This window comes from Chelon labrosus (genome assembly GCF_963514085.1).
Source record: "Chelon labrosus genome assembly, chromosome: 23".
Taxonomy (NCBI): Eukaryota; Metazoa; Chordata; class Actinopteri; order Mugiliformes; family Mugilidae; genus Chelon; species Chelon labrosus.
The window spans coordinates 13,581,921-13,606,776 of NC_140356.1; the positions used below are offsets into that span (position 1 = coordinate 13,581,921).

At 44.1% G+C, this 24,856-nt stretch overlaps 2 protein-coding genes across 5 annotated transcripts; one reads left to right on the forward strand and one right to left on the reverse strand.

Annotated features, from left to right (window-relative positions):
- Positions 1-1,138: 1,138 nt before the first annotated feature.
- cracr2ab (calcium release activated channel regulator 2Ab) lies at positions 1,139-9,637 on the forward strand (the record flags this gene model as incomplete). The annotated part of the gene is made up of 17 exons (XM_084573093.1): positions 1,139-1,294; positions 2,301-2,412; positions 3,490-3,676; positions 3,769-3,915; positions 4,773-4,863; positions 5,371-5,466; positions 5,725-5,912; positions 5,993-6,064; positions 6,182-6,230; positions 6,330-6,412; positions 6,641-7,298; positions 7,391-7,526; positions 7,967-8,048; positions 8,833-8,947; positions 9,079-9,180; positions 9,385-9,461; positions 9,550-9,637. 17 exons carry the CDS (start codon positions 1,139-1,141, stop codon positions 9,635-9,637), a joined length of 2,439 nt encoding a protein of 812 aa, XP_084429219.1.
- A 602-nt stretch (positions 9,638-10,239) lies between these two features.
- LOC311508602 (protein arginine N-methyltransferase 8-B-like) lies at positions 10,240-22,873 on the reverse strand (the record flags this gene model as incomplete). Of its 4 annotated transcripts, none has more annotated exons than XM_084573438.1 (10): positions 10,240-11,570; positions 11,880-12,001; positions 13,611-13,761; positions 16,462-16,577; positions 18,359-18,446; positions 18,783-18,925; positions 20,486-20,549; positions 21,155-21,310; positions 22,039-22,257; positions 22,805-22,873. In XM_084573438.1, the coding sequence occupies 10 exons, from the start codon at positions 22,871-22,873 to the stop codon at positions 11,487-11,489; spliced, it is 1,212 nt and encodes a 403-aa protein (XP_084429564.1). In that variant the 3' UTR covers positions 10,240-11,486. The 4 variants fall into 4 exon arrangements, with proteins under 4 accessions (XP_084429564.1, XP_084429563.1, XP_084429562.1 ...); XM_084573437.1 differs by having other exon boundaries at positions 22,039-22,260; XM_084573436.1 differs by having other exon boundaries at positions 22,039-22,263.
- Between the last annotated feature and the right edge of the window lie 1,983 nt (positions 22,874-24,856).

Here is a 24,856-nt window from a genome sequence, read left to right on the forward strand (position 1 = left end):
CAAACACATTCAAGGTGTTGGAGGGGGGGTCTGCTGTCGTCACAGCTGCAGACGGTGTAAACCTGTTGCATGCGTGCAGCTCGCATAAAGAGTTCAATCTGCAGCCCAGTGTGAAGCAGCGGGTGGACCCGGGCTGAAAAGCCTCAGGCCGCTTCCTCATGACATCACATGGTTGCAGAATGACTCGTCTAGCATTCATCTGTGAGGCAAGACTTCCTAAACACGGCGCGGCTGCCGCTCTGCTGATGCTGAGGGAGGACAAAGGCTACAGTTTTGTGTTCACGCTGAAGGTAAGACCTTTCCTTCTCTTTTCGTTGCCTTCAGTGCATCTTGTAGAAGATTGGGAAGATCAATTTGCTATAATTAATGTCGGCAAAGGAAGGCTCAACACTTTTCTTAAAGGGTAAAAATGTCTTTAAGTGGGCAAAAGCTTACATGAGCTCATAGTTAAAGGTAATTGACGTCATATTTTTAATTTTTAAAACTGACAAAGAAACAACCTTTCCCTGAATGAAAGCACATCTCACACTTAAAGATCACTCATCTATATCATATTTCTTTTTCATATTTCAAAAACCTCTGACAAGGCAAACTGCAATCGAGCTCCTAACGTTTTGCAAACAAAACCCTGCTTGAGGCACAAAGTTGGGATGAACATCGCTGGGCAGAGAGGCTGCACTATACAGTCATGAATTCATCTCTCGGTAATGGCCGCTGCAGTCTTGCAGGCATTACGCCGTCATGTGTTCGGTGTGGCTGGGTATTAAGATAATCCTTTACACTGTGTTTACATACCTCTGCGAGATATTAGAAAAGGGAAGTACTGTGGAGCAAGTGTTGCTTTAACCTCTTGCGTAACTTTTCTTAAAAAAAAAAAAACTCTCAGGGTTTTTTAGCACGAGGGTTAACCCTTGTGTTTGTTCTGCTTGTATTCTTAGGAACCCATTATCAGTTTTGGGTATTCATACGCCGCCGAGTTATCAGCCGTCATCTGATGCTGCTTCCTGCCTCTGTCGTCATGCCGACTGTCAGGGCCCGAGAGAACAGGGTGCAAGGCCAGTGAGGAGGAGGAGGAGGAGGAGGATCTCACCCCACGGCTGACACTGAAGTACACGCTACGTGTCTCACAAAAGGAGTTATGGAGGAAGAGGAGGGCAGGGTGAATGGCTTCGGAGTGAACCCAGGGAGGAGGGGATCAGACTGGGGTCGCATCGCCCTGCTGGACAAGACCAAGGAGTTCTTCCAGACTTGCGATGTGGAGGGGAAAGGCTTCATCACCCGCACTGATATGAGGGTTAGAGGCTTTCACTTTTGTAGTCTTCAGGCTAATTGGGGGTCCTACAGTAGTTTTTAGTCAATGCAATAACAGCTTTAGCAATCAAGCGATTATTTGATCCAATAAATGTCAGAAAACATTAAAACATGTCAGAAGTTCTTCAAAATTCTTAATTTTCTCCGTCTGAACAACATTTCTAAACCAAAATCTATTCTTTTTACTATTATATATAACAACTTATTATGGAAAAAAGAAGAGACTTTTTATATTTTTGTGGCAAAACCCAACAATTCTTCCTTCTGGTACTTGTTAATAAAATAGCAGACTAATTAGTTCGCCAGTAGTGCCAGTTTTATGTGGTTAATATTTCATTTAAACTAGTGGAGAGGTTTGTTTTTCCCGACCACACTCTTTAACGTCTCTTCTCGTCTGTGAATGCATTAAGCCTCGGCTAAGGAGAACAATGGGTCATAAGGACTCGCTTTTACCTGCGCCACAATTCAGTGCCCCGTGGGGCCGTAATAACGGTGAATAGCCGGCAGGAAACACTTAGTGTCGCGGCTCTCGCTCAATTCTACGATTTTACTTTACATTACCATTGTTAAAGACCTACTCTGTGCACTTGAACAGCCACAGAAGAGGAGAAACAGCGCCTTTGATGGAAATGTTTAGGAGTGTGATTTGGCTCACGCACGTATACATCATTTTCAAAAGCAGGAACAATACACACAATCATGTCTGAGCTGCGTCGTTAATTAGGTAGCTGTGAGCTTTTTTTTTTGTTTGTTTTCTGCATTGATGGTTTCCAAGAAAAGCGGTGTACAGTGAAGCAGCCACTTGCTGTTTATTCGGTGCAAGCTGTCTTTGAGTTATAATAATAATACAGATGTGACAGATCTAAGGCTTATCATGTGACACGTACTTATTTGGCTACAAGTACATTCTGCCGTACTTTCTCAACCCGGCCAGACAGTTCAGCTCTTTGCAGCAGCTTTTTGAAGTGTTTATATGTTTCTCCTCGCAGAGGCTTCACAGAGAGCTGCCTCTGTCTGCAGAGGAGCTGGAGGATGTGTTTGACTCCCTGGATACAGACCGCACTGGTTACCTCACACTGGAGGCCTTCTCCTCTGGATTCAGTAGGTCTCCAGTCTTGCTTTGAAATCCTAAAGCCATATTTGGCATATTCTTTGTCAAACTGACAATATTGTTTCCATGAATAATAATGCATGCTTTAGCCATGTTTTGAACTGAAAGCCTATATATGCTAACGGCCAGGCTATGTGATTTCAGCTAAACAAAGGCCACGCTGGCTGCAAGTGAATTTACGTTTTTAATAATTATGTCTAAAAATTTATGTATGATGGTGTTACAAGTAGGAAGGAGTTGTAAAGTAACTAATTGACTCAGTAATATAAGTTAGAGTAGCTGAACATTAGCCACCATATGCTACTAGTCATATGGGGGGGGAGTAATGCCACATTTCCACCACATGAACTTAGCACAGGAACTAGGAACTAGGAACTTTTGGAGTTAATCAGAGGAATACCATGGCAGCTCTAAATTAACTCTAAATTAAGTTCTGGAGAAATTAGTTCCTGCTAAGGGCTAGTACTTTTCTAAAGTACAAGAACTTTGGGGGTGGAGTTTGCAGAGCTGAACGTTTCTGATCGGTAAAGTACTCCCAGCATTTTGGACCTGTTGCCATGAGTTCTTCTCACTCAGTAGTCTCTGCAATAGCTTATAAAATTTATGAGCATACTTTTTATAACTTAGCCTCCTTCATGTTTACTGTTGTTATAGCGCCACTAGCTTAAATAGCGCTATTGTTGTTGCGTAGTCTTCAGCTATAAGTGCCACCTATGGGACTACAGTGGAGCAAGATGTTGTTGCAAAAATGAAAGGAACTAAAAAGGTTCGTTCCTTTTAGAAAAGAGTTCCTGGGACTAAAAGTTCCTGGGACCAAAAGGTACAGGTTCATTTGGTGGAAAAGTGGCTTCAGGCTAATGTTTCCATTTTACTGCTCATGAATTCAATCTTACATTTGTATGTAGAACGCGTTGTTTCTTCTTTCAAAGGTTACATATTCTCACTCTAAAATGATCTGCATGCCACTCTCCTGTGTTATTTAGTAGGATTTTTCCACTAGCTAAAGTGTAAAGATGGCAGAATGATGCCACCCATCTATGCTCCCACCACGGTTGGGTGTATTTCAGGTCAGTTCCTGCACGGCCGGAGATTCTCTGTGACTGATGACCAAAATCAGGCCCCTGGGCCTACCTGCAGGGCCAAGGAAGCCCTTTATCAGAGCCAGTGGGAGGCCAAGCTGTCGGTTGAAGATGAGGAGGAGCGTCATTTCTGTATGCTGCTAGAAAGCCTGGGAGCCAGTAATGTGTTTGAAGAGTGAGTGTGATCATCAGTTATGATTCAGGTCTCACACGGGGGAGATAATTTGATGATTTAATTCCCCCCTATTTGGGTCTTTTTTTCCCCAGCCCGGGCGAGGTGCGCAGTCTTTGGGCGCAGCTCAGACGAGATGAGCCTCACCTCCTGTCAAATTTTGAGGAGTTTCTGGCGAGGGTCACGCACCAAATCAAAGAAGCCCACGAGGAAAAGAAAGAGATGGAGAGCGCCCTCCAGAGGTAGGTGACGTTTTAATCCTAACAACCTTTGCGTTTAAGCGCGAAAATGGTGGACTGGAGAAAGTGACGCCCGGAATATGAAGGCAAAACATGAACAGGGATTAGGAAACTGTGTTTACTTAACGTTGAAACAGTGAGTGTTTATCCTGGATTAAAAAGGCCACATTTCTCAATTGGTTCCCACGCTTAAAACATATAAGTCCTCCACTTTTTTTTACCATAAAGCAACTATTCTTCTGTCTCATTAGCCACCGAAAGAATCGTAACAGCGGGCGTTGTGTGTCTTCATGTCCACATGCCATACGTGTTTGCATGGATTTACCTGTAATTCTCTATAGGCCAACGCCTTTATCCGTGTCAAATGACCACTAATCTCTGGAGGCACACTGACATCTGACCATGTTCTGGTGATAGGGAAACAAACAAATGCTTAGCCAAAAAGGAAATACACTATATCTTCAGTATATTATGCAGAGCAACATGCTTGATAATTACTGTGAATATGTAAAACTGCAGATTAACAAAACATAAGCATCACCGGGATGCAGGTTTACCCCACAGCGCTGCCTGGTACTGTGTAACAGCTTGTTATTCCTTTAGACTTTACTAATTGGCTGCTGGGGTCTTAACAATTGTCAGAGGGAATATAAATACCACTCGTCTGATAATGAAGCCCCGCCGCTGTTTGTGTGAGCGTTCCGAGTACTTACATGTACAGCAATTGCACAAACGAGAGAGAAACAGCATGGCCATGAGCTCAGTCTAGACAACAAGGTTGCTCTGTTTGCAGATGTTGTTTCTCGCTCACGTGTCTCTCGCGGATTTGGACATTAACGTGACACTGTTCCTCGGTGCAGGAAGGCCGCGACGCACGACAGCGAGATCCGGCATTTGTACGAGGAGATGGAGGCGCAGATCAAAAACGAGAAAGACAGGTTGATACTGAAGGTAAAAGGAACTCAAACATGGACAAAACGCAACAAGGTCACAAGACAATCATGAAACTTTTTAAAGCAAATTTACTAATTTTAATTTAAGCTATATTTCATAAAGAACCATCACAGCAGATTAGGACTTTAAAAACATATCATGATATATAAGGAATTGTCATACAGTCAATTAAGCCTCCATGCATTATATAAAAGCTGTAAAATCATGTTTAGAAGTGTAAGAACATATATAATTTATGGTGTGTAATGAATATTTTTATACTTTAAGTATATTTTTAAGTATATTTTGCCTCTCCACCCACTTTCCAGGTCATTTAGACCTCAGATTATTTAACAACTCTTCCTTAAGTAGACACTCAACCACCAAGAAGAAGATGATTTTCTTTTAAGCAGTTCAAAAAGTGTTGGTTTCGTGTATCTGCAGGCGCTTTTCCGGCCTTAATCATGTGCCTCTACTTAAACCGGTGACCTTTAACCTTTTTTTTTTCTCCTTGCGCACATGCAGGACTCTGAGCGTCTTCAGTCTCGCAGCCACAACCTGGAGCACCAGCTGTTTTCTAAGGAGAGGGAGCTGGATCAGCTTTTCCAGAAGCAGAAACGAGTGAGTTCATACGTACAACACGTTTGACGCTGTATGTGCTGCCGTATTTAAAAAAACAAATATAATATTGTGCAGACAACTAGATCCATTAGAAAAAAAAAAAGTCCACATAACTGTGTAAAAGTGGTATTAGATGTGTCACGGGGGAGGAGATTTAAACAGCACTCACCCTGCTCCGCGTCCCCCCGTAGATATCCTGTAAGTACACTCACCCGGCTTTAGTGCATTTTCCTTCCTGTGACTCTCATTCCTCTCCAGTTAGAGCTCCAGTGCCGCGAGCTGAGCAGCGAGAGGCAGGAGAGCCATGTGGAGAACGTCAAGCTGAAAATGACCAACGACGAGCTGTCCCGAGCGCTGGAGTGCACCAGCCAGGAGCTGGCGCTGGCCCAGGAGCAGCTGGCCATGCTGCAGGAGGAGGCGGCGCGGCTTCATCAGGAGAAGGAGATGTAGGTATATGCACACTCGTTTATGTGTTTATAGGGAATTATACAACGTTCACTTTGCTGTCAATTTATCTTTTATTCAGGGAAATGTACAGAGTCACTGAAGGGCTGCAGAGGGAGAAGCAAAGCCTCATGAAGCAGCTTGATCTCCTCAGGTATGATGAGGATCTCCCATGAGAACCCTGTTCAAACTCGGGTAGTAGTTTGATTTGTTTGGGTTCTGGTTCAGTTTACATTCACCTTTCTTTATATTTCTTCTAAATCTTTTCCAGAGAGATGAACAAACATTTGAAGGATGAGCGGGACATATGCTCCGGTGTCGTAAGTAGATTCTGTTTTACGATCTGAAGTGGCAGTGAAGTGGCGTCCATTGCGCCGTTATGAGACTCATGCGTAACGTGTCCTCTTTGTCTAAACAAGCCTCGAACCTCACTCAGAAAGAAGCAGAAGCAGAGGACGGGCCTCGCGAACATATTCGACGACGCCAGCCAGCCGACAAAAAGGTGATTCACTCATCGTCCCCGATACTCTTTTAACTCAGTCTTGTCAGATCGTTGCTGATGTGAGGAAAAACAGAGGATATCTGATTTTATACACTCTAGAAATGAACTAAAGTAATGTTTTAGTTTAGTTGAGATGATCAGAAACCTTTGAGGGCTTCGGCCTCCTAATTTTTTTCATCAAGTGAATTGATCCGATATATCCTCTGTTTCTCCTCTGTTCCCCCCAAGAGCCCCACTGTTGGTGGACGGGTCCTACCAGTCTCTGGAGGCCTTGCCCATAGAGCACCTTCAAATCGTGTTTGTTGCTTCCTCCTCCTGTAGTGAAGACGAAAGCACCACTTCTGCGTCCAAACCGGCCGCATGTATACAACGCCCTTCGGCGAAGAAGAACCTAGCCAACGGTTACGCCAGCCCGGCGCCAACTAAAGTGCTCGACGTGAAGGCGAGGGCCAAAAAGGCGCCCGTTAAAATGGCCACCGCCAAGAGGGTGACGGGGAAAACCAGAGAAAGATCAAGGAAAGTGGAAATTGAGAAGAAAGCCGGGGAAGAAGAGGACGGATTGGATGCCCCGCCGGATGGATGGCCTCTCCGGCGAGTCATCTCCATCGAGGAGGACCACCTGCCGCACCTGCTTCAAGGCGGACCGCAGCCCTTACTGCACCAGCTCAGCGAGGAGGAGGACGAGGAAGACGAGGAAGGAGAAGAAGCACCTCAGAGTGACATTGAATCTAGTGTTGTCACGGCTCCTGACCTCCCTGCTGCACGGCCATCCAGTCAGCTCTCAGTCTCGGCAGAAGCTCCTCCTGCGAGGAAATCCCGCTTTACCCGGGCGAAGAAGACACCATTGTCTTCACGGGGACAGCCTGTCGGGAAGGAGACCCAGCAAGTATGTCCCCAGCTTCAAGGGCTCAATATCTTTTTAATAAACAGATAAATCTGATATATGTCTTCTGCTGTTCTCATGTTTTATGTCGAAAGGCAAAAGAAGGAGCATTGTTTGCCCCAGACCGTCTCTTCAAGGTGGTCCTGGTTGGAAACTCCAGCGTAGGCAAGACGTCCCTGCTTCGCTCCTTCTGTGAGGGCCGTTTCCACCCCTCCACCACTGCAACTGTGGGTGAGAAGAGAGGCGTTGGCGCTGCGTTGTACAGTAACGTTTCAGGGGCAGATCCGAACGGCGTGTGTGTGTGTGTGTGTTTGCTGATGCTAGCGCAGGAGATCGGAGGGTGACTTAGCATCACATGAAAGGGCTTCTGAAGTCACACTGCCTGTTCAAGAGCCCTGGCACACATTGTACATCAGATTATGTCACTTCTGATGAATTTTTTCTCCTTCCTTTCATCTTTCCCAATCCTCATTTGGTCTTTGTTATCACCGTCTCCCTCCTTCCCCTCCCCCATTTGCTCCTCAGCTGGAGCAGTAACACACTCAGTCCCCCCCAGTGGTCATTCCTGTCATTGCTCATCTGTCCTCTGACATAAAATAAGAAAAACAGTCAAATCTAACTTAAATTATTTCATTTAAACGTTTAAAATACACAAGCATGTTTCCGATCAGGCATCGACTACAGCGTGAAGACGTTAACCTTGGACAACATGCAGGTAGCCATGCAGCTTTGGGACACTGCAGGTCAAGAAAGGTGCGTAACTTCAAGATACCTGCAATACCTTTGCAAGTTCACTAATAAACCACTTTTCAATTTAAATAATGAAAACCTTTAATAATTATTGTTATAGAAACCATGGAGGAGGATTAGAGTCACTGTAAAATATCTGATTTATGACTGTGAATTACTTTATTTTCATAATTCTGACCATTCACAGAATTGTTACATTTTGTCGTATAATTCCGACATTCTTTAAGAATATTGTAGAATTCTCAACACTGTAGTCAAGGAAAAGAACTGGAGGACAAATATTTAAGAAAAAAGTTCAGAATTCAGATTTTGCCGCCAAAACTGACGTTGAACATTTTGGCGGATTGTTGAAATATTGTTTTTGTTTGTCCCCCCCCCCCGAATACTGTCAAAGTTAAAAAACACAAACAAAAAAAACATTCGAAAAAAAAGGAAAAAAGTTGAGAATTTCCTCTAACCTCTTTTTCTCTGAACTATTAAAAAAACAGAGAAAAAAGTATTTTCACACTAAAGAATTCTTACATTACAGACAGAAGTAAGACATTTTTTACTCAGGACTTCGACTTCATTCACATAATCGTAAGAATAAAATTAATATATAATACGTACTGTAGTCTTTGTGCTTTCCCTTGTACAACACAGCGTATTTCTATGAACTCAAACATGATATAATGAGTAGATTTGACGCACATGTAATTTACCCAAAACATTTATTAGCGTGAACTTACTATTATTTACTGAGGAACACTTGGCATAAAGTCTACTAACAGTCGCATCATCAACACAGGTACCGCAGCATAACCAAGCAGTTCTTCCGCAAGGCAGACGGCGTGGTGGTGATGTACGATGTCACGGTGGAGGAGAGCTTCAAGGCTGTGCAGCCCTGGCTCACCAATGTCCAGGTCTGAAATCTTGACCTCTGAAGACCTTGCTTGGTTTATTTGTTGAGCTCTCACCCTTTGTTTTAAATTTTATGTTAGTCTAACGTTGATATAATTCATAAATCCATTTAACCCGGGCTTTCTTCTCTCAGGAAGCAGCAGGTGAAGGGATCCCCATTCTCTTGCTGGGCAACAAAATGGACATGGATGAGGACAGGGATGTGTCATTTAAAGATGCAGAGCAGCTGGCTTATGTAAGACTAAATTCTAGTTAATTTATGACTGATCTGGTGTTTTTTATGTGCTTTTATTGCTTCTTGCTTGATTGAGTTCAGTCTAAATAAATAAATAAAAAAGAATATGGTTGTTTCAGGACTCTCAATTTAACTTTATTTCTGACATTTTTCCGAAGAACCACCAGAGTATTTGACTCGTCTTTGTGTGCATATCCCGTGTAGGACAACAAGGTGATGTTCTTTGAGGTCAGCGCCTACACGGGGAAGAACGTGACGGAGTCCCTGACGCACCTGGCCAGGTAAGGCGACGGGCCGCAGAGCACCGGTGCCGCTAATTGCTGTCAGCTCACGTCGCATCCTCTCGTCTCTGTTTCTGTCTTTCCTCAGAGTGTTAATGGAGCAGGAGGACAGAGTGAGAGACACCACAGTCATCCTCACTGCTCAGCCTGTCAAGAAGAAAGCCTGCTGCAAGTGAAGAAACCCTGACTGGAAAAAAAATATATATATATCAAAACAAGGTATCAATTTAATGATATCTGGAACATCTTTTGGATGGTGGACATTTACAGTGTTTGAAGGAAAATGCAGAATCAGTATTGGATTTGTGTAAAAACCTAATTTTGTCTTCATTGTGGCCCAGAAGGGCAGCGCATGTTTAGGGCGACATAAAGAACTATAAAGCCAAACCTTTATAACTAGACCTACGGATGTTTTTATGATTTCATCCTCTTTACGTGGTTATTCCTTGGCCACTGTCTTGGCTTCTTCTGTCCATGCATTCTGCTACCTTGACCGCCTTATAATCACTTTCATCTTGCCATCAGTTCAAGCAAAGAAATCTCAACGTCAGTGGTTGCGTAATATGGAGTATTACCTCAAACTATTCTGATTCCTATTGCCTTCAATTTGGATTGAGTTTTACGGGGTTATCGTGAATGGCGCCCTCTTATGGTATAACATTTTCTCAAACATCGGAGTTCACGAGTTGAGACTTTTGAAGTTATCAGAAAAGGCAGAGGTGGATGGTAAGTGAATGTTGATATTCCCAATAGCCTCCATCTTGTGTCTTTCCTAAATTAGATTACCGTGTTATTGTTAGCTCGCTAAACTAACTTGCTAAAGTTATCTAGCAGCTGCGTTCTCATGGCTCAGGGCCGATGTTACCACTTGAAAGTACGACATTAAAGCGGCAAAATGTCCACTTACGAGTTATAAGTGCCACAAGAGGGCGCCATTGACATTTACACTACTGTTGATCGCAATAAACATGATCCCGTTTGAAGGCAGCGTTATTTTGAGATGAGGTTATTTCTAAAACAATGTGACAAAGCTCATATCAGTGGGGATGTGTTAGCTAGACATTAGTAGCTTGTCTAAAGCAAAAACAATGTTCTGAACCACTTCCTGTAAATAATGCTGTGTCTCTATATCACAGTCTATGAAAATCTAAATAAAAATCTTCTGTATTATAATTAGTTTGATAAACCCAAGAGCAAAATCATCAATACATTGTAGCTTTTTCATAACTGAAAGTTAGCTGCCTAGTGTTGATTTCCCTGTATTTGTGTATCACGTAGTACAAAAAATGAATAATGTAATTTTAAATGAAAATCACGTGAGAAAAATCTGATTCTGTGACATTTTATTCTCCATTTCTTTTTTCACGTTCTTTGCTCTTTTCTCTGAATTAACGTGGTACGTGACGTATTGCATCTGTGTTTGTTACAGTTCTGAGGCATTGTTCTGTTTCACTCTGGCACCAAAGAACAGCTGTTTCCTAATTATTGTTAATTAAAGAAATAAATACATTTCACATCTTTCTGAAATCAATGAACAGGGGGAAAAAAAAGACGTCTCACATGCAGCTAGTAAATAATTAAATAAAACACTATTAATTACTGTACGTCGTTCTACACACTTATGCCATAAACAAATCACTAAAAGAAAAATAGATAATGACTGCGCTGTGACCCTCTCAGCCTCATACACATCAAGGTTGTTCAATTAGCACTCAACAATGTAAAGACTCATTAATGCTATGTCGGTTCAAAAATAATTCCCAGAATCTGGTGACAAATCAAGTTCACGTAGGATGTTACGTTCTACGATGTGCCGGTCGCGTCGGCGGCACTAGAGCTGATGGTTGCTTCCCTATTTTGATGACATCACTTAGATGCTGGCTCGTCGGCATCCAGTCAGATGCGTCGGTTTTTGCCCTCTCTGGCCGGCCGCAAGTGCTCGTTGGAGAGCCTGCGCCCTCCCCCTCTCTGGTTGCGTCCCGGAGGGGCTGAGGGTCGGTGCGCACCAGGGCCTCGTTCTTGTTCCTAACGCATTTTGTAGTCGTGGGAAATGGCGGCCTCGCACAGCTGCCCCTTGAAGTCGAGCTCGAGGGTGAACTCCAGGTCACGCTACGGTAGATACATAGACAAATTAGAACAGGAAATGTCCGTTTTGTATAAAATTTAAAAGTGTGAAAACAACAGTTTCTCCTCACTGGAACTTCCGACAGCTTGGTATTTGCGCTAAGCCAACAGGCTGCTATTTGTGCAGACTAAATCCTCTCATGGCTCTCTTCCCTAAATGTCACTTTAAGTGAAGTTGTTGATGCAGGACACATTTCGAATTTAATATTTAAACTGTTTTCTTGCCACTCTAAGGATCTGATTTGCTCCTCCACGACAGTTTAAAACCTAAACTCCAGAAGATTCGAGCCTTACCACGTTCTTCTCATTGGGTCTGACAGCGACACTGCCGAAGATCTCCTCTCCCTTCTTGACAGTTAAGTAGTCCTCTAAATAAAACACTGTCTGCTTCCAGTGTGTGCTGGGAGCATCTGGAGCTGAAGATAAGACGGGTAGAGGTGAAGGGAAAAGTGAAAGGGGATAAAGAAAGAAAGAGGAGAGAAGACACCAGGAGGAAAAAAACAAAAAAACATGAGGTGAGTTGAAATATTTACAGAGGAGCTTGGATGGGCGCTGAACCGCTTTGGGCATGTTAACGTGGAAGAAATCTTAACAGCAAAGCGGCAGAGAGTGTCTCGCCCGTTGGGAGAACCACAGAGGCAGATAGAGAGAGAACTCCCACAATGATGCTCAGCCTCAGGCCCGGCAGACGCAGCCAAACATAGAACCTCCTCTACACAATATTACGTAAGCGCCGGATGCACGAATGTATTAACATTAGCTTACATAACAGCTCGGCTAGTCTCCCTGCAATAGGTGTTCTCAAGCCCACGTTTGAAAGTGCTCGGCGATTGCGTCGGTGCAAGCGGTGGTTTGGCTCGTGCGAGACCAGCAGAGTGTAGCCAAGAGCTGAGAGGGTGAAATGAAGGGGTTTCTCTTTAAAAGAGACTGATTTTACAGCTCGCAGTGGCTGCAGGGCGGACATTGTTTCTTCTAAATGGTGCATGGATTTTCTTCTTTGTGATGGATGTTGCGTACCAGGCAGGGGTTCTGTGTTTCTGTCTCTTTCTCTCCTCCCCTCTCTGTTTCTGTAGGTGTTAATTCCACAACTGGCTACCACCTGGGAAGTCTGGTCCCGCCTGTCGATTGGTTGGGACGCCCCAAGATTGTCCAATCACTACTCAGGGCCTACTTGAAAAGGGACCCAGCTGGAGCATCCAACCTTTGCTCTTTGCTGCTGCTCTCTGCCATTTACTTTGATTTCTGTTACTTGCCTTATTAGTTATTAAAATGTGTGGACCTGTGAGCTCTGTTTAAATAAGTTGTGGTGGAAGGTGCAGGCTATAGGTGAAATTGGGGTACCTTCTTCGTACCCTTTTTGTAGATTTGATAGTTAGGCCTTTTGTTTGTTGCTTTCAACTTATTTGGCACAGCCATGTGGCCCAATACCTCCCCACTGCGTATGCTTCAAGCAATTTTCAGTTAATTTTTATTTTGGTTTTGACTGAAACCTGTGAAGTTTGCCTTTACATCCCGACTTTACTTCATTGGTTTTCATGTGTTCGTCCGTAAATTCTCCTTGAACCACCTACAGACGTTAAAGCATTGCCCAAAATTTTGATTTCATTTATTCAGATTTTGAGATTTTAACCTTATTGGACACAATTCCTTTCATTGAAAGTAATAAAAAACAGAAGTTGTGTGAATTATCGAATGAAATGTGGACAAAGTTATAGAAAGGAAATGTTTCTTATGTGGATTTTGAAGACTACTAAAATTCCCTTAGTTTCCAAAAGTATTATTGCATCTACTCTTCCATATTTTATAGATTAGATTTTAGATTTTAAAAGTTTAGTTTTTTTACAGGGAGTTTAGCAGATATTTTATTCATGTGAATCAAAGTGAATAAATACTAACTAGGATTTCTCTATTCTGTTGGAAGTTTGGATCCATTTGAGGGTTGAGGAGGTAACATCAGAGACACTTTAAAAAATAAGTGAGAACATTTCTCATCTAAAAAAAGAAAAACCACTGTCCCAGCCTCACCGGTGGAGAAGCCAGTCTTCTTGTGACATTTGGTGAACTCTATGTTGAAATAAGTGACCAGAGCGTGGACGTAATCGTTGCGCTGGATCTGCAGACAGAAGGCGGAGGTGAAGGACAGGTCCTCTGGCTTCACAGTGTAGATGTCCACTTCCTGGAAAATGAATAAATAAAAAAAAATAAGGTTCCTGTTGCCGTGCTTTATTTGGTGAAGCTGATATTTTATTCATATTTTGCATTTTGATGCTGGAATGGAGGCACGGTGATGTACAATCACAGCCATAACTTGTCACCGCCGCTTGTGATGTGTATGTCGATCGCTTCTTGATTATTCACCATGATTATTGTGCATGCGCAAGTGTGTGAAAGCCCACAGGTTGAATCACGGCTGGCAAACGGAGCCTGCTCGCAGTACACATGCTGTGTGGGTGTCCTCCCTCCAGTCTGCAAGGGAGGGAGGCTGTGAGCATGCATGTGTGTGTGTTATATCAAGCACTGGCTTATGGCTGCAACCACAGATTTAAGTATGACTTTTTGTTACCAGCTTGACAACGCAGCGAGTCCAAAATAGAAGAGGAGCTGGTGTGTTTCTGCCCTGCATGTAGATGATGCCCTATTAAAAAGGAGCGATTTTACACCGCAACCTGTTCATCTCGCCACAGTTCACTCGGCCATGTGGCGTCAGCACGACAGATTGTGATTTAACACCTCTGTCCTTTCCAGTGATATCAGACCAGAATCATACACAGCGAACTGTAGGAGCACAGCGGGGAAAAAATAAAAAAGCCGCTGGGAGGGATTGTGTAATTTTAGCATGCAAGGAATGACTGGCGGTTCGAATTAAGGCGGGGTGAGGCGGCCGGTGGCGAGGGGGGGAAAAGAGAAGGATGAGCCCCGAACGCAGACGTGTGACAGAGTGAGAATTAATTTCCAGACGAGCATGTCAGTAACTAACGAGCGAGCGAGCGGACGGGCGGGCCCTCCATCCTTACACATAAATCACCTTTCTGAACACAAAAGGAGGGCCGCCCGCTTATCTAAGCGGCGGAGCGCCCGTTTCACTCCCACTGGTGACTCGGCCTTGTGTGTGACATTTCGCACATCACACGGCGGGAGACACGGAGCGAGGCCCCCCTGTTCGCTCAAGACTAGTGAGGCGTGACATTGAGAATGTGACCGGCGATGATGAAAGGAAAGAAGCGATTAAGGAGAAGAGAGAGAGAGACGGGGACGAGAATATGAGATAAGGGGGGGGAAAAGGGAATGGAGATACTCAACGTGGAAAGGGACATGATATAAAGCAGAGAAGGGAATGAAAAGAAAGGTAAATGTAGAAGGAAGCTATCTCTGAATGCTGTCATCCTCTCTTCGAGCAGCTGTTGTGTCTTCAAGAGTGGAAAAAGAGCTGGAGACTATTACAGCACTGTTAAGTACTGGAAAATAGTCTCAGTCGACAGGCTTTCTGGTGCATAAATTCCGCTAAGAGCTCGGGGGCTAGGAAGCCTGGCCTCTCCTTAATTATTCTGATCAGTTGGTCTACAGCAGGGGTGTCAAACATACGGTCCGTGGGACAAAACCGTCCCACCAGAGGGTCTAATCTGGAGAGTTACATAGAAGACAGCAATTTCTCAATAAAATTGGCATCTATTCCTAATTTCTCCACCATGGGTCGGGCTGTTTTAGTAAGAGTTGTCATTCTTATCCCATTCTTATATCATAGGGTTTAATATGACGTCGGCCCACCCTTTGCAGATATAACAGCTTCAACTCTTCTGGGAAGGCTTTCCACAAGGTTTTATGGGAATTTTTGACCATTCTTCCTGAAGTGCATTTTGTGAGGTCCGACACTGATGTTGGACAAGAAGTTCCTAGCCTGAGGTCAGGACTCTGTGCAGGCAAGTTCTTCCTCACCAAACTCGCTCGTCCGTGTCTTTATGGACCTTGCTTTGTGCACTGGTGCGCAGTCATGTTGGAACAGGAAGGGGCCGTACCCAAACTGTTCCCACAAAGTTAAGGAGCATTGAATTGTCCAAAATCTCTTGGTATGCCGAAGCATTCAGAGTTCCTTTCACCGGGACTAAGGGGTCGAGCCCAGCTCCTGAAAACCAACCCCACAACATAATCCCTCCTCCACCAAACTTCACACTTGGCACAGTGCAGTCGGACAAGTACCGTTCTCCTGGCAACCGCCAAACCAAGATTCGTCCATCAGTTTGCCAGATGGAGAAGCGTCTCCACTGCTCTAGAGTCCGGTGGCGGCGTGCTGTACACCACTTTGCATTGCTCACCCATGGAAACCCATTCCACGAAGCTCTCTACGCAGTGTTCTTGAGCTGATCTGAAGGCCACATGAAGTTTGGATGTCTGTAGCGACTGACTCTGCAGAAAGTTGGTGACCTCTACGCACTAGTGAATACTTTTGGCAGTATAGTGTATTTATAGGTTATTATGTTACTGATCCCCAAACTACAATGAGTTTGACACCCCTTAGTCTCCAGTTCATTCATGCTAGATGATCACGTTGTTGTGAAGACGTCTCATGTGCGCCCTTTGAACTTTGTCCAGGCAATGAGAGAGATTTTTCTCACTGGCTTGTTCTGCCAACAATTCATTGTGAAGATGGGACCAGTGATGAGGTTGTGTTCTTTCTTTCTCGCAAGACGAGATGCACAAATTAAATACGACGGACAAACCCTCTCGGATCTCCTCTCTGACCCAAGCCACCTCAGCTACAGACTGTTTACACTCCTGCCGTCTGGCCGGTGGTTACAGAGCAGCCGGACTCTTCAAGCCAGCAGGCTACTGAACATAAGCGCGTTTTAATGCATTAAATGATAAGGAAATACAGACTAACCTTAAGGAGGCAGGCGTTGGTCACCACCTGTTTGGGATCCACCACATCCACCAGAGGCTCTTTGATGGCCACATTCCGAATGCAACTCATGTCGAACCCGTACACATTCTCCCACCCTGCGCAGACAAAAGCGCAAAACTGATTTTCACTTCTTGAATTTTCATGCACTTTTGCAAAAGCTCTGTTCTCTCTCTCGCTGCCAAGCTGTCAGCACAGGAAAAAGGCAGCGGAGAAAATAAAACAGAGCTCTTTAACATCGCCAGGGAGACTCACGCTGTCTTTCTGACTATCCTGGCCCTTCAGGGAGAAAGACAAGACCTCCCGAAAATAAACCCCAGCCTCCTCCACTGTGTCTGGCAACCTTTATTATTATTATATATTTTTTTTTATACTTTGGGCTGAAAACACACCAAACAAGCCTTCCCTCCCCCATTCCCTCTGTCCATCCACTCCACCTTGTTTTGTCAGGGGTCCAAACACTAAGTCTGCATGATGAGAAGGTGGAATGTGCCACCGACGCAGAGAAACTAAAAATAAAAGTGTGAGGGTTTGGGCAGACTGAAATCTTTTGGGATTTGTGTGAAAGAATGTACTTCTACAGTATGTGCATGTGTAGATGTAATAAAGCGGAGAATGATACCTGTGCAGTAGAAGGAAACTCAACAGCAGGTATTGACCCAGATTCGATGCCAACGTAAGCACAAGTGTGACTGGCACCTTTTAATATCGGTGCCTTGATCTGGATCACAAGGTTAAGCTCAGCTCTCCAGCTGTGATAGTTATTTGAACACAGGGAGCAGCGGAGGTACCGTAGAGTAAAGGTAACACAGGGGTTTCATCATTTTGATACTACTTTTTAAGTTTTATCTTTTAGTTATAAGTGCTTTTTATTAGTTTACACTCTACGTCAGTAACGTTGCTAGCTTACCTAGACAGTTCAACCACTTCCGTATATCAGCTGCAAGTCAAAATCTACTTATCAAGTTACTGTGAACATTCACAAACCCAAACTTTTCAGGTTATTTTTGCTGAAGAAACCATGTCAGATTAAGAGTTGACAAGCACATGACCTTTGTATTAATGATTTCTCATTGTCCCTGACACACACCAGCTGTCTGTGACTTACAAATGGCCAAAAAGGCTCTTTCATAGTTCCTCCAGCTGTTAGAGAAAGTGCACCTTAACTTTAGAAGTTAGAGTAGGTAATTTTCCAGCATAAAAGGAACCTTTAGTGACACAAGGGCACCGTGATCTAGACATCAAGAGTAAGCCGAGTGGATGCAGGACCAGCATGCTAAACAACACCTTAAAAGAAACGGACTACTAGCCTGTATGATTTCTGAGGTTTTATGTCACACTGAACAACTCTAAGCGATGCTGCCATGCCAACCAGCAGCAAGCTTTTACATCAGCGCTCCTATTGAAAACCAAAAAAGAGAAAGCCAGTAAAGATGCGCAGTCCTCCCTATTGGTGTGAAAGCGCCAATTAAAGAAATTAAAGTTCCTCTTGAAATGAATGTGTAATATAATGCGTGGCTAAAAGTTTTATGGCCTGCCGTATCACAGTTTAGTTCTGTCTCAGATACAGATAGCAGCTATAATAAGTACGTATGATAGGTGCTCAGCAAGGAAGAAGTAGCTGGTAATTGGCTATAAGAAGTTGAAGAGACTACGATTTCCTTTAGCGGTTGGTGGAGACCAAAATTAAGCTAAAACAAGCGTGAATATTAAGATTTACATGATCATAGGCAGTTCTGCTGCCTCCAAGTGGCCAAAGTACTAATGAGTTAGGGTTTATGAACTTTGTACTCAAGATTAAAAAGTGATGTTGCATTTTACTTAGAGAAGAGACGGAGAGAGAAGAAGCGGATTGAGCAAATCTTCCTGAATTACTTACAATGAATCTTAAAGTCCTTGTACTGCCGGTCTTCAATGGCTACCACGTAGAGAGCCGCTCTGTCGGGGAACATCAGGCCTCCAGGTTTCTGAAAACAAGAAATAGTTCAGCTACACACACACACACACCAAAAGGCCATCCATCATCTTTATGGTTCACACACCTGGCATGTAATATAAGATCACATGTGGCGAGTTTAAAGCCTGCCGAGGTTAGAAACCAGATCATTCATGTATGACCCTAGCATCTGGGCAGCAGACACATAAAAGTGCGAGTACAGTAAATCCTCTAATTCATCACTGTCTGGTCTGTTTATATGTCAAATGCCTTATTTGTCCAGGCAGTCTCACACACACACACAGAAACACACATAAATCCCCGGCCTAACTCCACAAGCCTAAACCCAGCAGCAGCACCGTCGTACCAGCCACTTGTCCCGGGCGAAGATGACCGTGTTGAGCATGGACTCGTAGAAGAGGCAGTAGCCCATCCACTCGGAGATGATGATGTCCACCTTCTCCACGGGCAGCTCCACCTCCTCCACCTTGCCCTTGAAGATGGTAATGACTGGGCAGCCACAAAACAGCAGGCGACAAATTACTTCACAGCGGCTTCATCACATTAATGCAAGTCGGACAACAGCTCTGTTCTCAGACGACATCGCTCAGATGCCTCGGGATTGCTGTAACTTAATGCAGCTTAATTAATGTTGGTGCCTCACTTTTTGTTATGCATGCATCTCGCTTGTTTTCTGTTTGTTTGTGACCACGTTGACCCGTGATTTAAGGACATAAAGAGATTATTTTGGAAATGGAAGACTTTCAAAGTAAAAGAGGAAGTTCTGCAACTGAAATAAACTGTACTTTATCTGTAATTAGTTAGGATAAGTTATAATACTGCATTTATTTTATTCATTTTAAAGTTTTGGAAGCAAATGAACTTTGAAGGGAAAAACTGTGGTATAAGCTCTGCAAGTTTCTGAACTGTCCCAACTATGACAGGTTAAACCTGAAGTCCTTTTCAGACCAGCTACTGTAGTTTAGACCCATGAATGTCTCACCAGACTCCATTGACAAAAACAGTGATTTTACGGCGGAGACCAAGGGACGACTATATACTGCCACAACGCGTCAACTAAATTGTGTTGTTTTGTGATTTTGGCACGCTAAAATGTCAGTTCGGATACAACTTGACCCGTTGATCATACAGTGGTCGACCAACATCAGTGAATGTTGGTGGGAGTCATGAAGCCGCCAGGCTCCATTGACAAATACACTAATTTTACTTTGCAGAGAACAAAGTTGCTTGTTGGTCAATTACTGTATGATATTACTGTGTGATCTATCAATGGGTCAAGTTGGATCCGAACTAACATTTTAATGTGACAAAATCACAAAACAACACAATTTAGTTGACACGTCGTGGCAGAAGTCGTCCCTTGGTCTGCGCCGTAAAATCGCTGGTTTTGTCAGTGGAGTCTGGTGGCTTTGAAGGGAGCAGAGATCAACGTAACATCTTCAGTTCCCGGTCAGAAAAGGTGCTGGCTTCTGTTCGGTTTGCAGACCACGATCTATTGTAGGTGATAGATGGACTACGAATAAGCATATGGTATGACCCTGCTTCAGATATCAAATAACTTCATGTTTTAACAAAAAGCAAACTAGCACTGTATCGAATCTGCTTGGATACTTAATATTATCTGTCGTCGTTACTCTGTGAATTATCACGTCCTGCTGAGATCATCGGCTCAACGCCTGAAGCATAAATATAGAAGAAGAAATTAAAACCGGCCTAATGTCAAACGAGCAGGTTACGAAACCCGCCATCTGCTGCCAGTCCTCCATCTGTGAAGTTCAGGGTGGCATTTTACAATGGTAATCAGCCCCGTGGAGGGAATTCTGATTGATGGCAAAGATTGTGGTTATCTGACATCAGAGGCGAGCCGCCAGTTAACCGCCGGAGCCGTGACTAACATTGTCAAGTGTGAAGGTAATGATGGAAATATGCAGATTGTTCGCGCCACCTCCAACCCACAAGTCTTCTGCAGTGCGCTGGCTTTAAAGGCACACACACACACACATATATAAGTATATAAACTGTATATAGCACTAATGGAAAACCACTTACCATTGTGCAGGTGATTGGACTTGATGATCTTCTCTGAATATTCAGATATGCTTGAACATTCGATCTGAGGGTTGAGAGGAGGAAACTCACGTTGAGATGTCTTCTGAACTTGGAACTGTTGAGTGTTTGTTGCAATAATTTAAACTGGCTAAATCGTTTCATACGTTTTAATCGGTTCAAAATACCGAAAATAACCGGCAAGGTCATGACCTTTGAGGTAATGGCGAGAGGACGGGTCTAATCAAACCCTGCTAATCCCTCTAAATACTAATGTCCCTTGTGGTGCACCTCAGACCTCATGTCCCATGAAAACTAATACATCATTTTGCTCGGCCTTCCGTACGTCTAATACAGTCTATAAATCATACATCACTGTGGGAGACACTTCTGGTAACCTGGCTTACAGGCTTTCTCTTAAGATGTCTCTTGCAGATGGTCTGTGAGATATCACCAGTTTCTGGACTTACACCAGCCCTCAAGATATTAATACGTTATCTCAAGAAGAAAAAAAAAGGCCACGCATGAGAGCTAATGAGACAGCAGAGATCTGATTTTAATTTGAACCATCGGCTCGGGGCGCAGCTGTCCTCTCTCTCTCTCTTTTTCTCACAGAGCTTTAGACAAAAAGTATTTGTTTTTGCGGGGCGAGGGCGTATCCGTTCGTCTCACCCCATAGACGTGCTTGGCGCCGGCGTTGGCGGCGAACATGGAAAGGATCCCCGTGCCGCTGCCAACATCCAGGACGATCTTATCTTTGAACACGTGCTTGTTGTGGTACATGGCGTTCCGGTAGGTCAGCGTCCTCACCTCGTCTTTCAGCATCTCCTGCGCGAGAGACAAAAGAGGCGACAGCTGTGATGCAGGACCTAGAGAGCAGCTTCATTCACTGGCACGCTCAAAGGAATACATAATAATCGTATGTAATGGATGTAATGATGCTTGTGCAAGTTGCTCGTGAATACATTTATTTATTTTTTTTGACATTCAATTAGGCAGAGGAGGCTGCACCGTATTTAGGCCAGAAGCCTCGGCGACAGCGGCGGGGCTCCTTGAAATAGACAGGAGTACAACACAAAGCCTCCGGGGACCGCCTGGTATCCGTCTCCCTGAGCCCAGTCACACGCGCCGCTTTTCCCTTCTTTTATATCTCGGCGCTCTTCTCTAATCAGGACGCCCTCTTTGTCTGCGAGCAGGCAAAAAAGCTGACCCACATGCTAAATATGGACGCTATTTAAAAAGGTCTATATGTCCCGAAACTTTTCCACCACCTTGCCTTCGCGCATCAAGGTCATTAGTTAGGCTGTAGCTCTAGTAGGACACTGTGGGTGGCTGTGACAGTGGACTGTTACATGCATCAGGACAGATTACTCCATATCTTTGTTACTCTTAAAATCTGTTTGGTAGGTGTAATTGAGAATAAGTTGGACTTTTGTATTGTTATTTTAAACTTGATTTCCATGGATCACTTCTTTTGACATATCCTGCTGCCAGAGAGTCAAACCAACAGGGTATCACCATGCATCTGGCGTCTAACCCCAGCCCGTCCTGCCTACCTCATGGATGCCAAAGTGGGCATAGGAGTCGAAGTAGTAGTCCCGTGATGTCATTTCCTCCGGGCTGATGAACTTGGCGATCTTGCCTCGGCCGGGACAGGTGGCCAGGGCCGCTACGTGGGGCGTGTGGGGGACGCAGGGCACATGGTGGCTAGTAGGCACTGGTTTGGGCAGGGGGGAGGGCTGGGCAGACTGAGAGAAGGGGGACATGACAGGCTGCTGCTGCCGCTGTTGAGCATGGAAAAGGGGGAGAGTTTGCAGCAGGATTTAGACACGGTGAATAACAAAGTACAGTAAATTACAGTTTTGGAGTGAGCGGACGTGCCCTTCTGCTAATGCCGGGATTACAGAGTAATGATTAAATGCAAGCCGAGAGGCAGACACATGATAAGCTGGGGGAGAAAAACGACGATGCTGAGATACTGCACACTCAGGGAAGAGCCGGCGAAAGGTGCAGTTCCGTTTCAGCACCAAGGACAGCGGACACAATCTTCATGCGTCCATGCATGCACATGTCACTTAACATAAATGCACATCTCCCCCATGCATTCGCTCTATTCTTGCAACTGCATGCTTAGATCAGACCCGAAATTCTGCAGGACGCTGCACTTTCTTTCCAACATTTACTCTAAACGGCGAGACAAGGTTGAGACAAATAAAGACATGCATGATACTCAGGTCATATGCGTTGGCACCGTGAGATTAAGCACACTGACAGTGCCCCGGTTCCGCTAGTACCGGGCGCAGGACATCGCAAGGTCCCTACCTCCGAGCTGTCCGCCTCCGCCATCTTCCGCCGTAGCAGCAAACAACGCGACGAATGCCTCAGTCCCATGAGAGCCGACGAGATTTAGGCTACAACTCCTTTTTTTTTTTTTTTTTAAGTGATCCGAAATCCTAACAGAAAATAAAATAACACTCAACTAAAGACTGCATACGGAGCAGAGCGGGGGACACGCGAAGGTGAAAGTCATACTAAGAATCGCACTTTCCACCCAATTAGGTTGAAATCCATTCCCTCCGAAAAGTTGTTAAATGGACTAACGCGAGGCGAAACGTTCGGTTATCCATACTGTAAATGTGATACAGGTTGTTGAAGTGGGAGGACTCGCTGTGCCAGGGAAGTCTATTGGCTGGAGAGCGTACGCTGCGACTGGAAGGTTGTAGGTTTGATGCCAGCAGGAGTCAATCTGTCCATTAACACCCGCGCAAAGCTTAGGTTTCTGGGTAAGAGGAAGGACACGACCAAATAATTTATAAAAAAAATAAGGCATCCAGTTGCGCACAAGAAACAAAACTCCACAAAAAAAATGCTTCTTTCTCTTCCACTTCAGCGCTTGCAAAGACTTGACATCTTTTTTGTTTGTTTGTTTTTTCACTCCGACACGATCCCCATCTCCCGTTTTGCGCCGAGGAAACTCCTTAATCCCAGTTCGGGAGAAAGTTAAAGAGGGCTCGATTCAAACGAAGTGCGAGTGCGCACCGGCGTGCCGTTACGCACGAACCCTGCGGATGGCGTGCCGCGAACGGTGTCACAGAAAGGAATACATCTGCGCTTCCCAAAGACAGAGTGCCTTCTTACAACAAGAGAAGAAGAGCCCACGCTCTCGGGAGAACAGTGAGCTTGTCAGACGCTTGCTTTACATAACGCGGTTGTCTCATTTTGTGTAGGGGAAGAAAAAAAATATCTACCTACTTGCAATGTATTTTTTTATCCAGTGTTAAATAAAGCATGTAAAGTATTTCTTACTTTTCACTGCGATACACATACATGTTTTAATGAAGTGTATATGTGCAGTTTTAACTATACAGCATCTTAGAATGGAGCTCAGCCTATCAGAATCAAGGACCGTGCGTTCTAGAATTATATAAGAACCAATGAGCTTCAGGGCGACTCTATGGTCATGTTCTAATAGTTGATATTGTTAATTAAAATGAGTATTTATTCTTTTTTTTCCCACCAGAAAGCAATCTGTGTCAGGCTACAGTATCTTCTGTGAGACATGTTGAGTCCAATTAAAAATACAAAATGAAAAACTGAAAAAAAGAGCAAAACCGACACAGATCAGCAGAGGACAAAAAGTAATTAATGTATGAAACCTTGTGTAGGGCAGATTAATATTCTACAGTAGACATGGTATGGGAAATGTGAAAGCTGTGTTTATGTAGTGATAAATGGCACGTTGTTGGGTAAAAAGAATCGGCATGCGGGGCTCAAACGGCACACTTTTTACAACATTATACTAGACAAAGTGACAAGCATGAGGCTGGATGCCAAACCAGTGGTGGAACAGTGGTCTGGAACCCCTCCACTGGGAACTGATTGTGCTCTGGCAATAACCTGCCAATCAAATCATTTGGGTGGGCTTTATGCAGTGACAGACAGATGGCCAACAGCAACATACATGACCTAGGTGAAGTTAAATTAGTTCTCAACAAATTCTCGGTTGAAACACAACCCATAATGAAATCCAAATGGTTATGCCAGGCTAGATAAGCATTGTATTTGGCTAGTTTATACTTTGCAGTATTACTACTAAGCTAGTTCATTCATTCATTCATTTTCTTCAACTGTTTGTCCTCAGGAGGTTCGCGGATGGGGCTGGAGCCTATATCCCAGCTGTCAATAGGTGAGAGGCGGGGTATACCCTGGACAGGTCACCAGACTATCGCAGGGCTAACACTAACACTTACGGTCAATTTAGAATCACCAATCACACTCACGGAGATTGTGACATTTTGCATTACACTTACAATTTTGATAAATGAAACACATTTTCTCATCAGTCTTTCTGTATTTATACTTTTGTAAATCAAA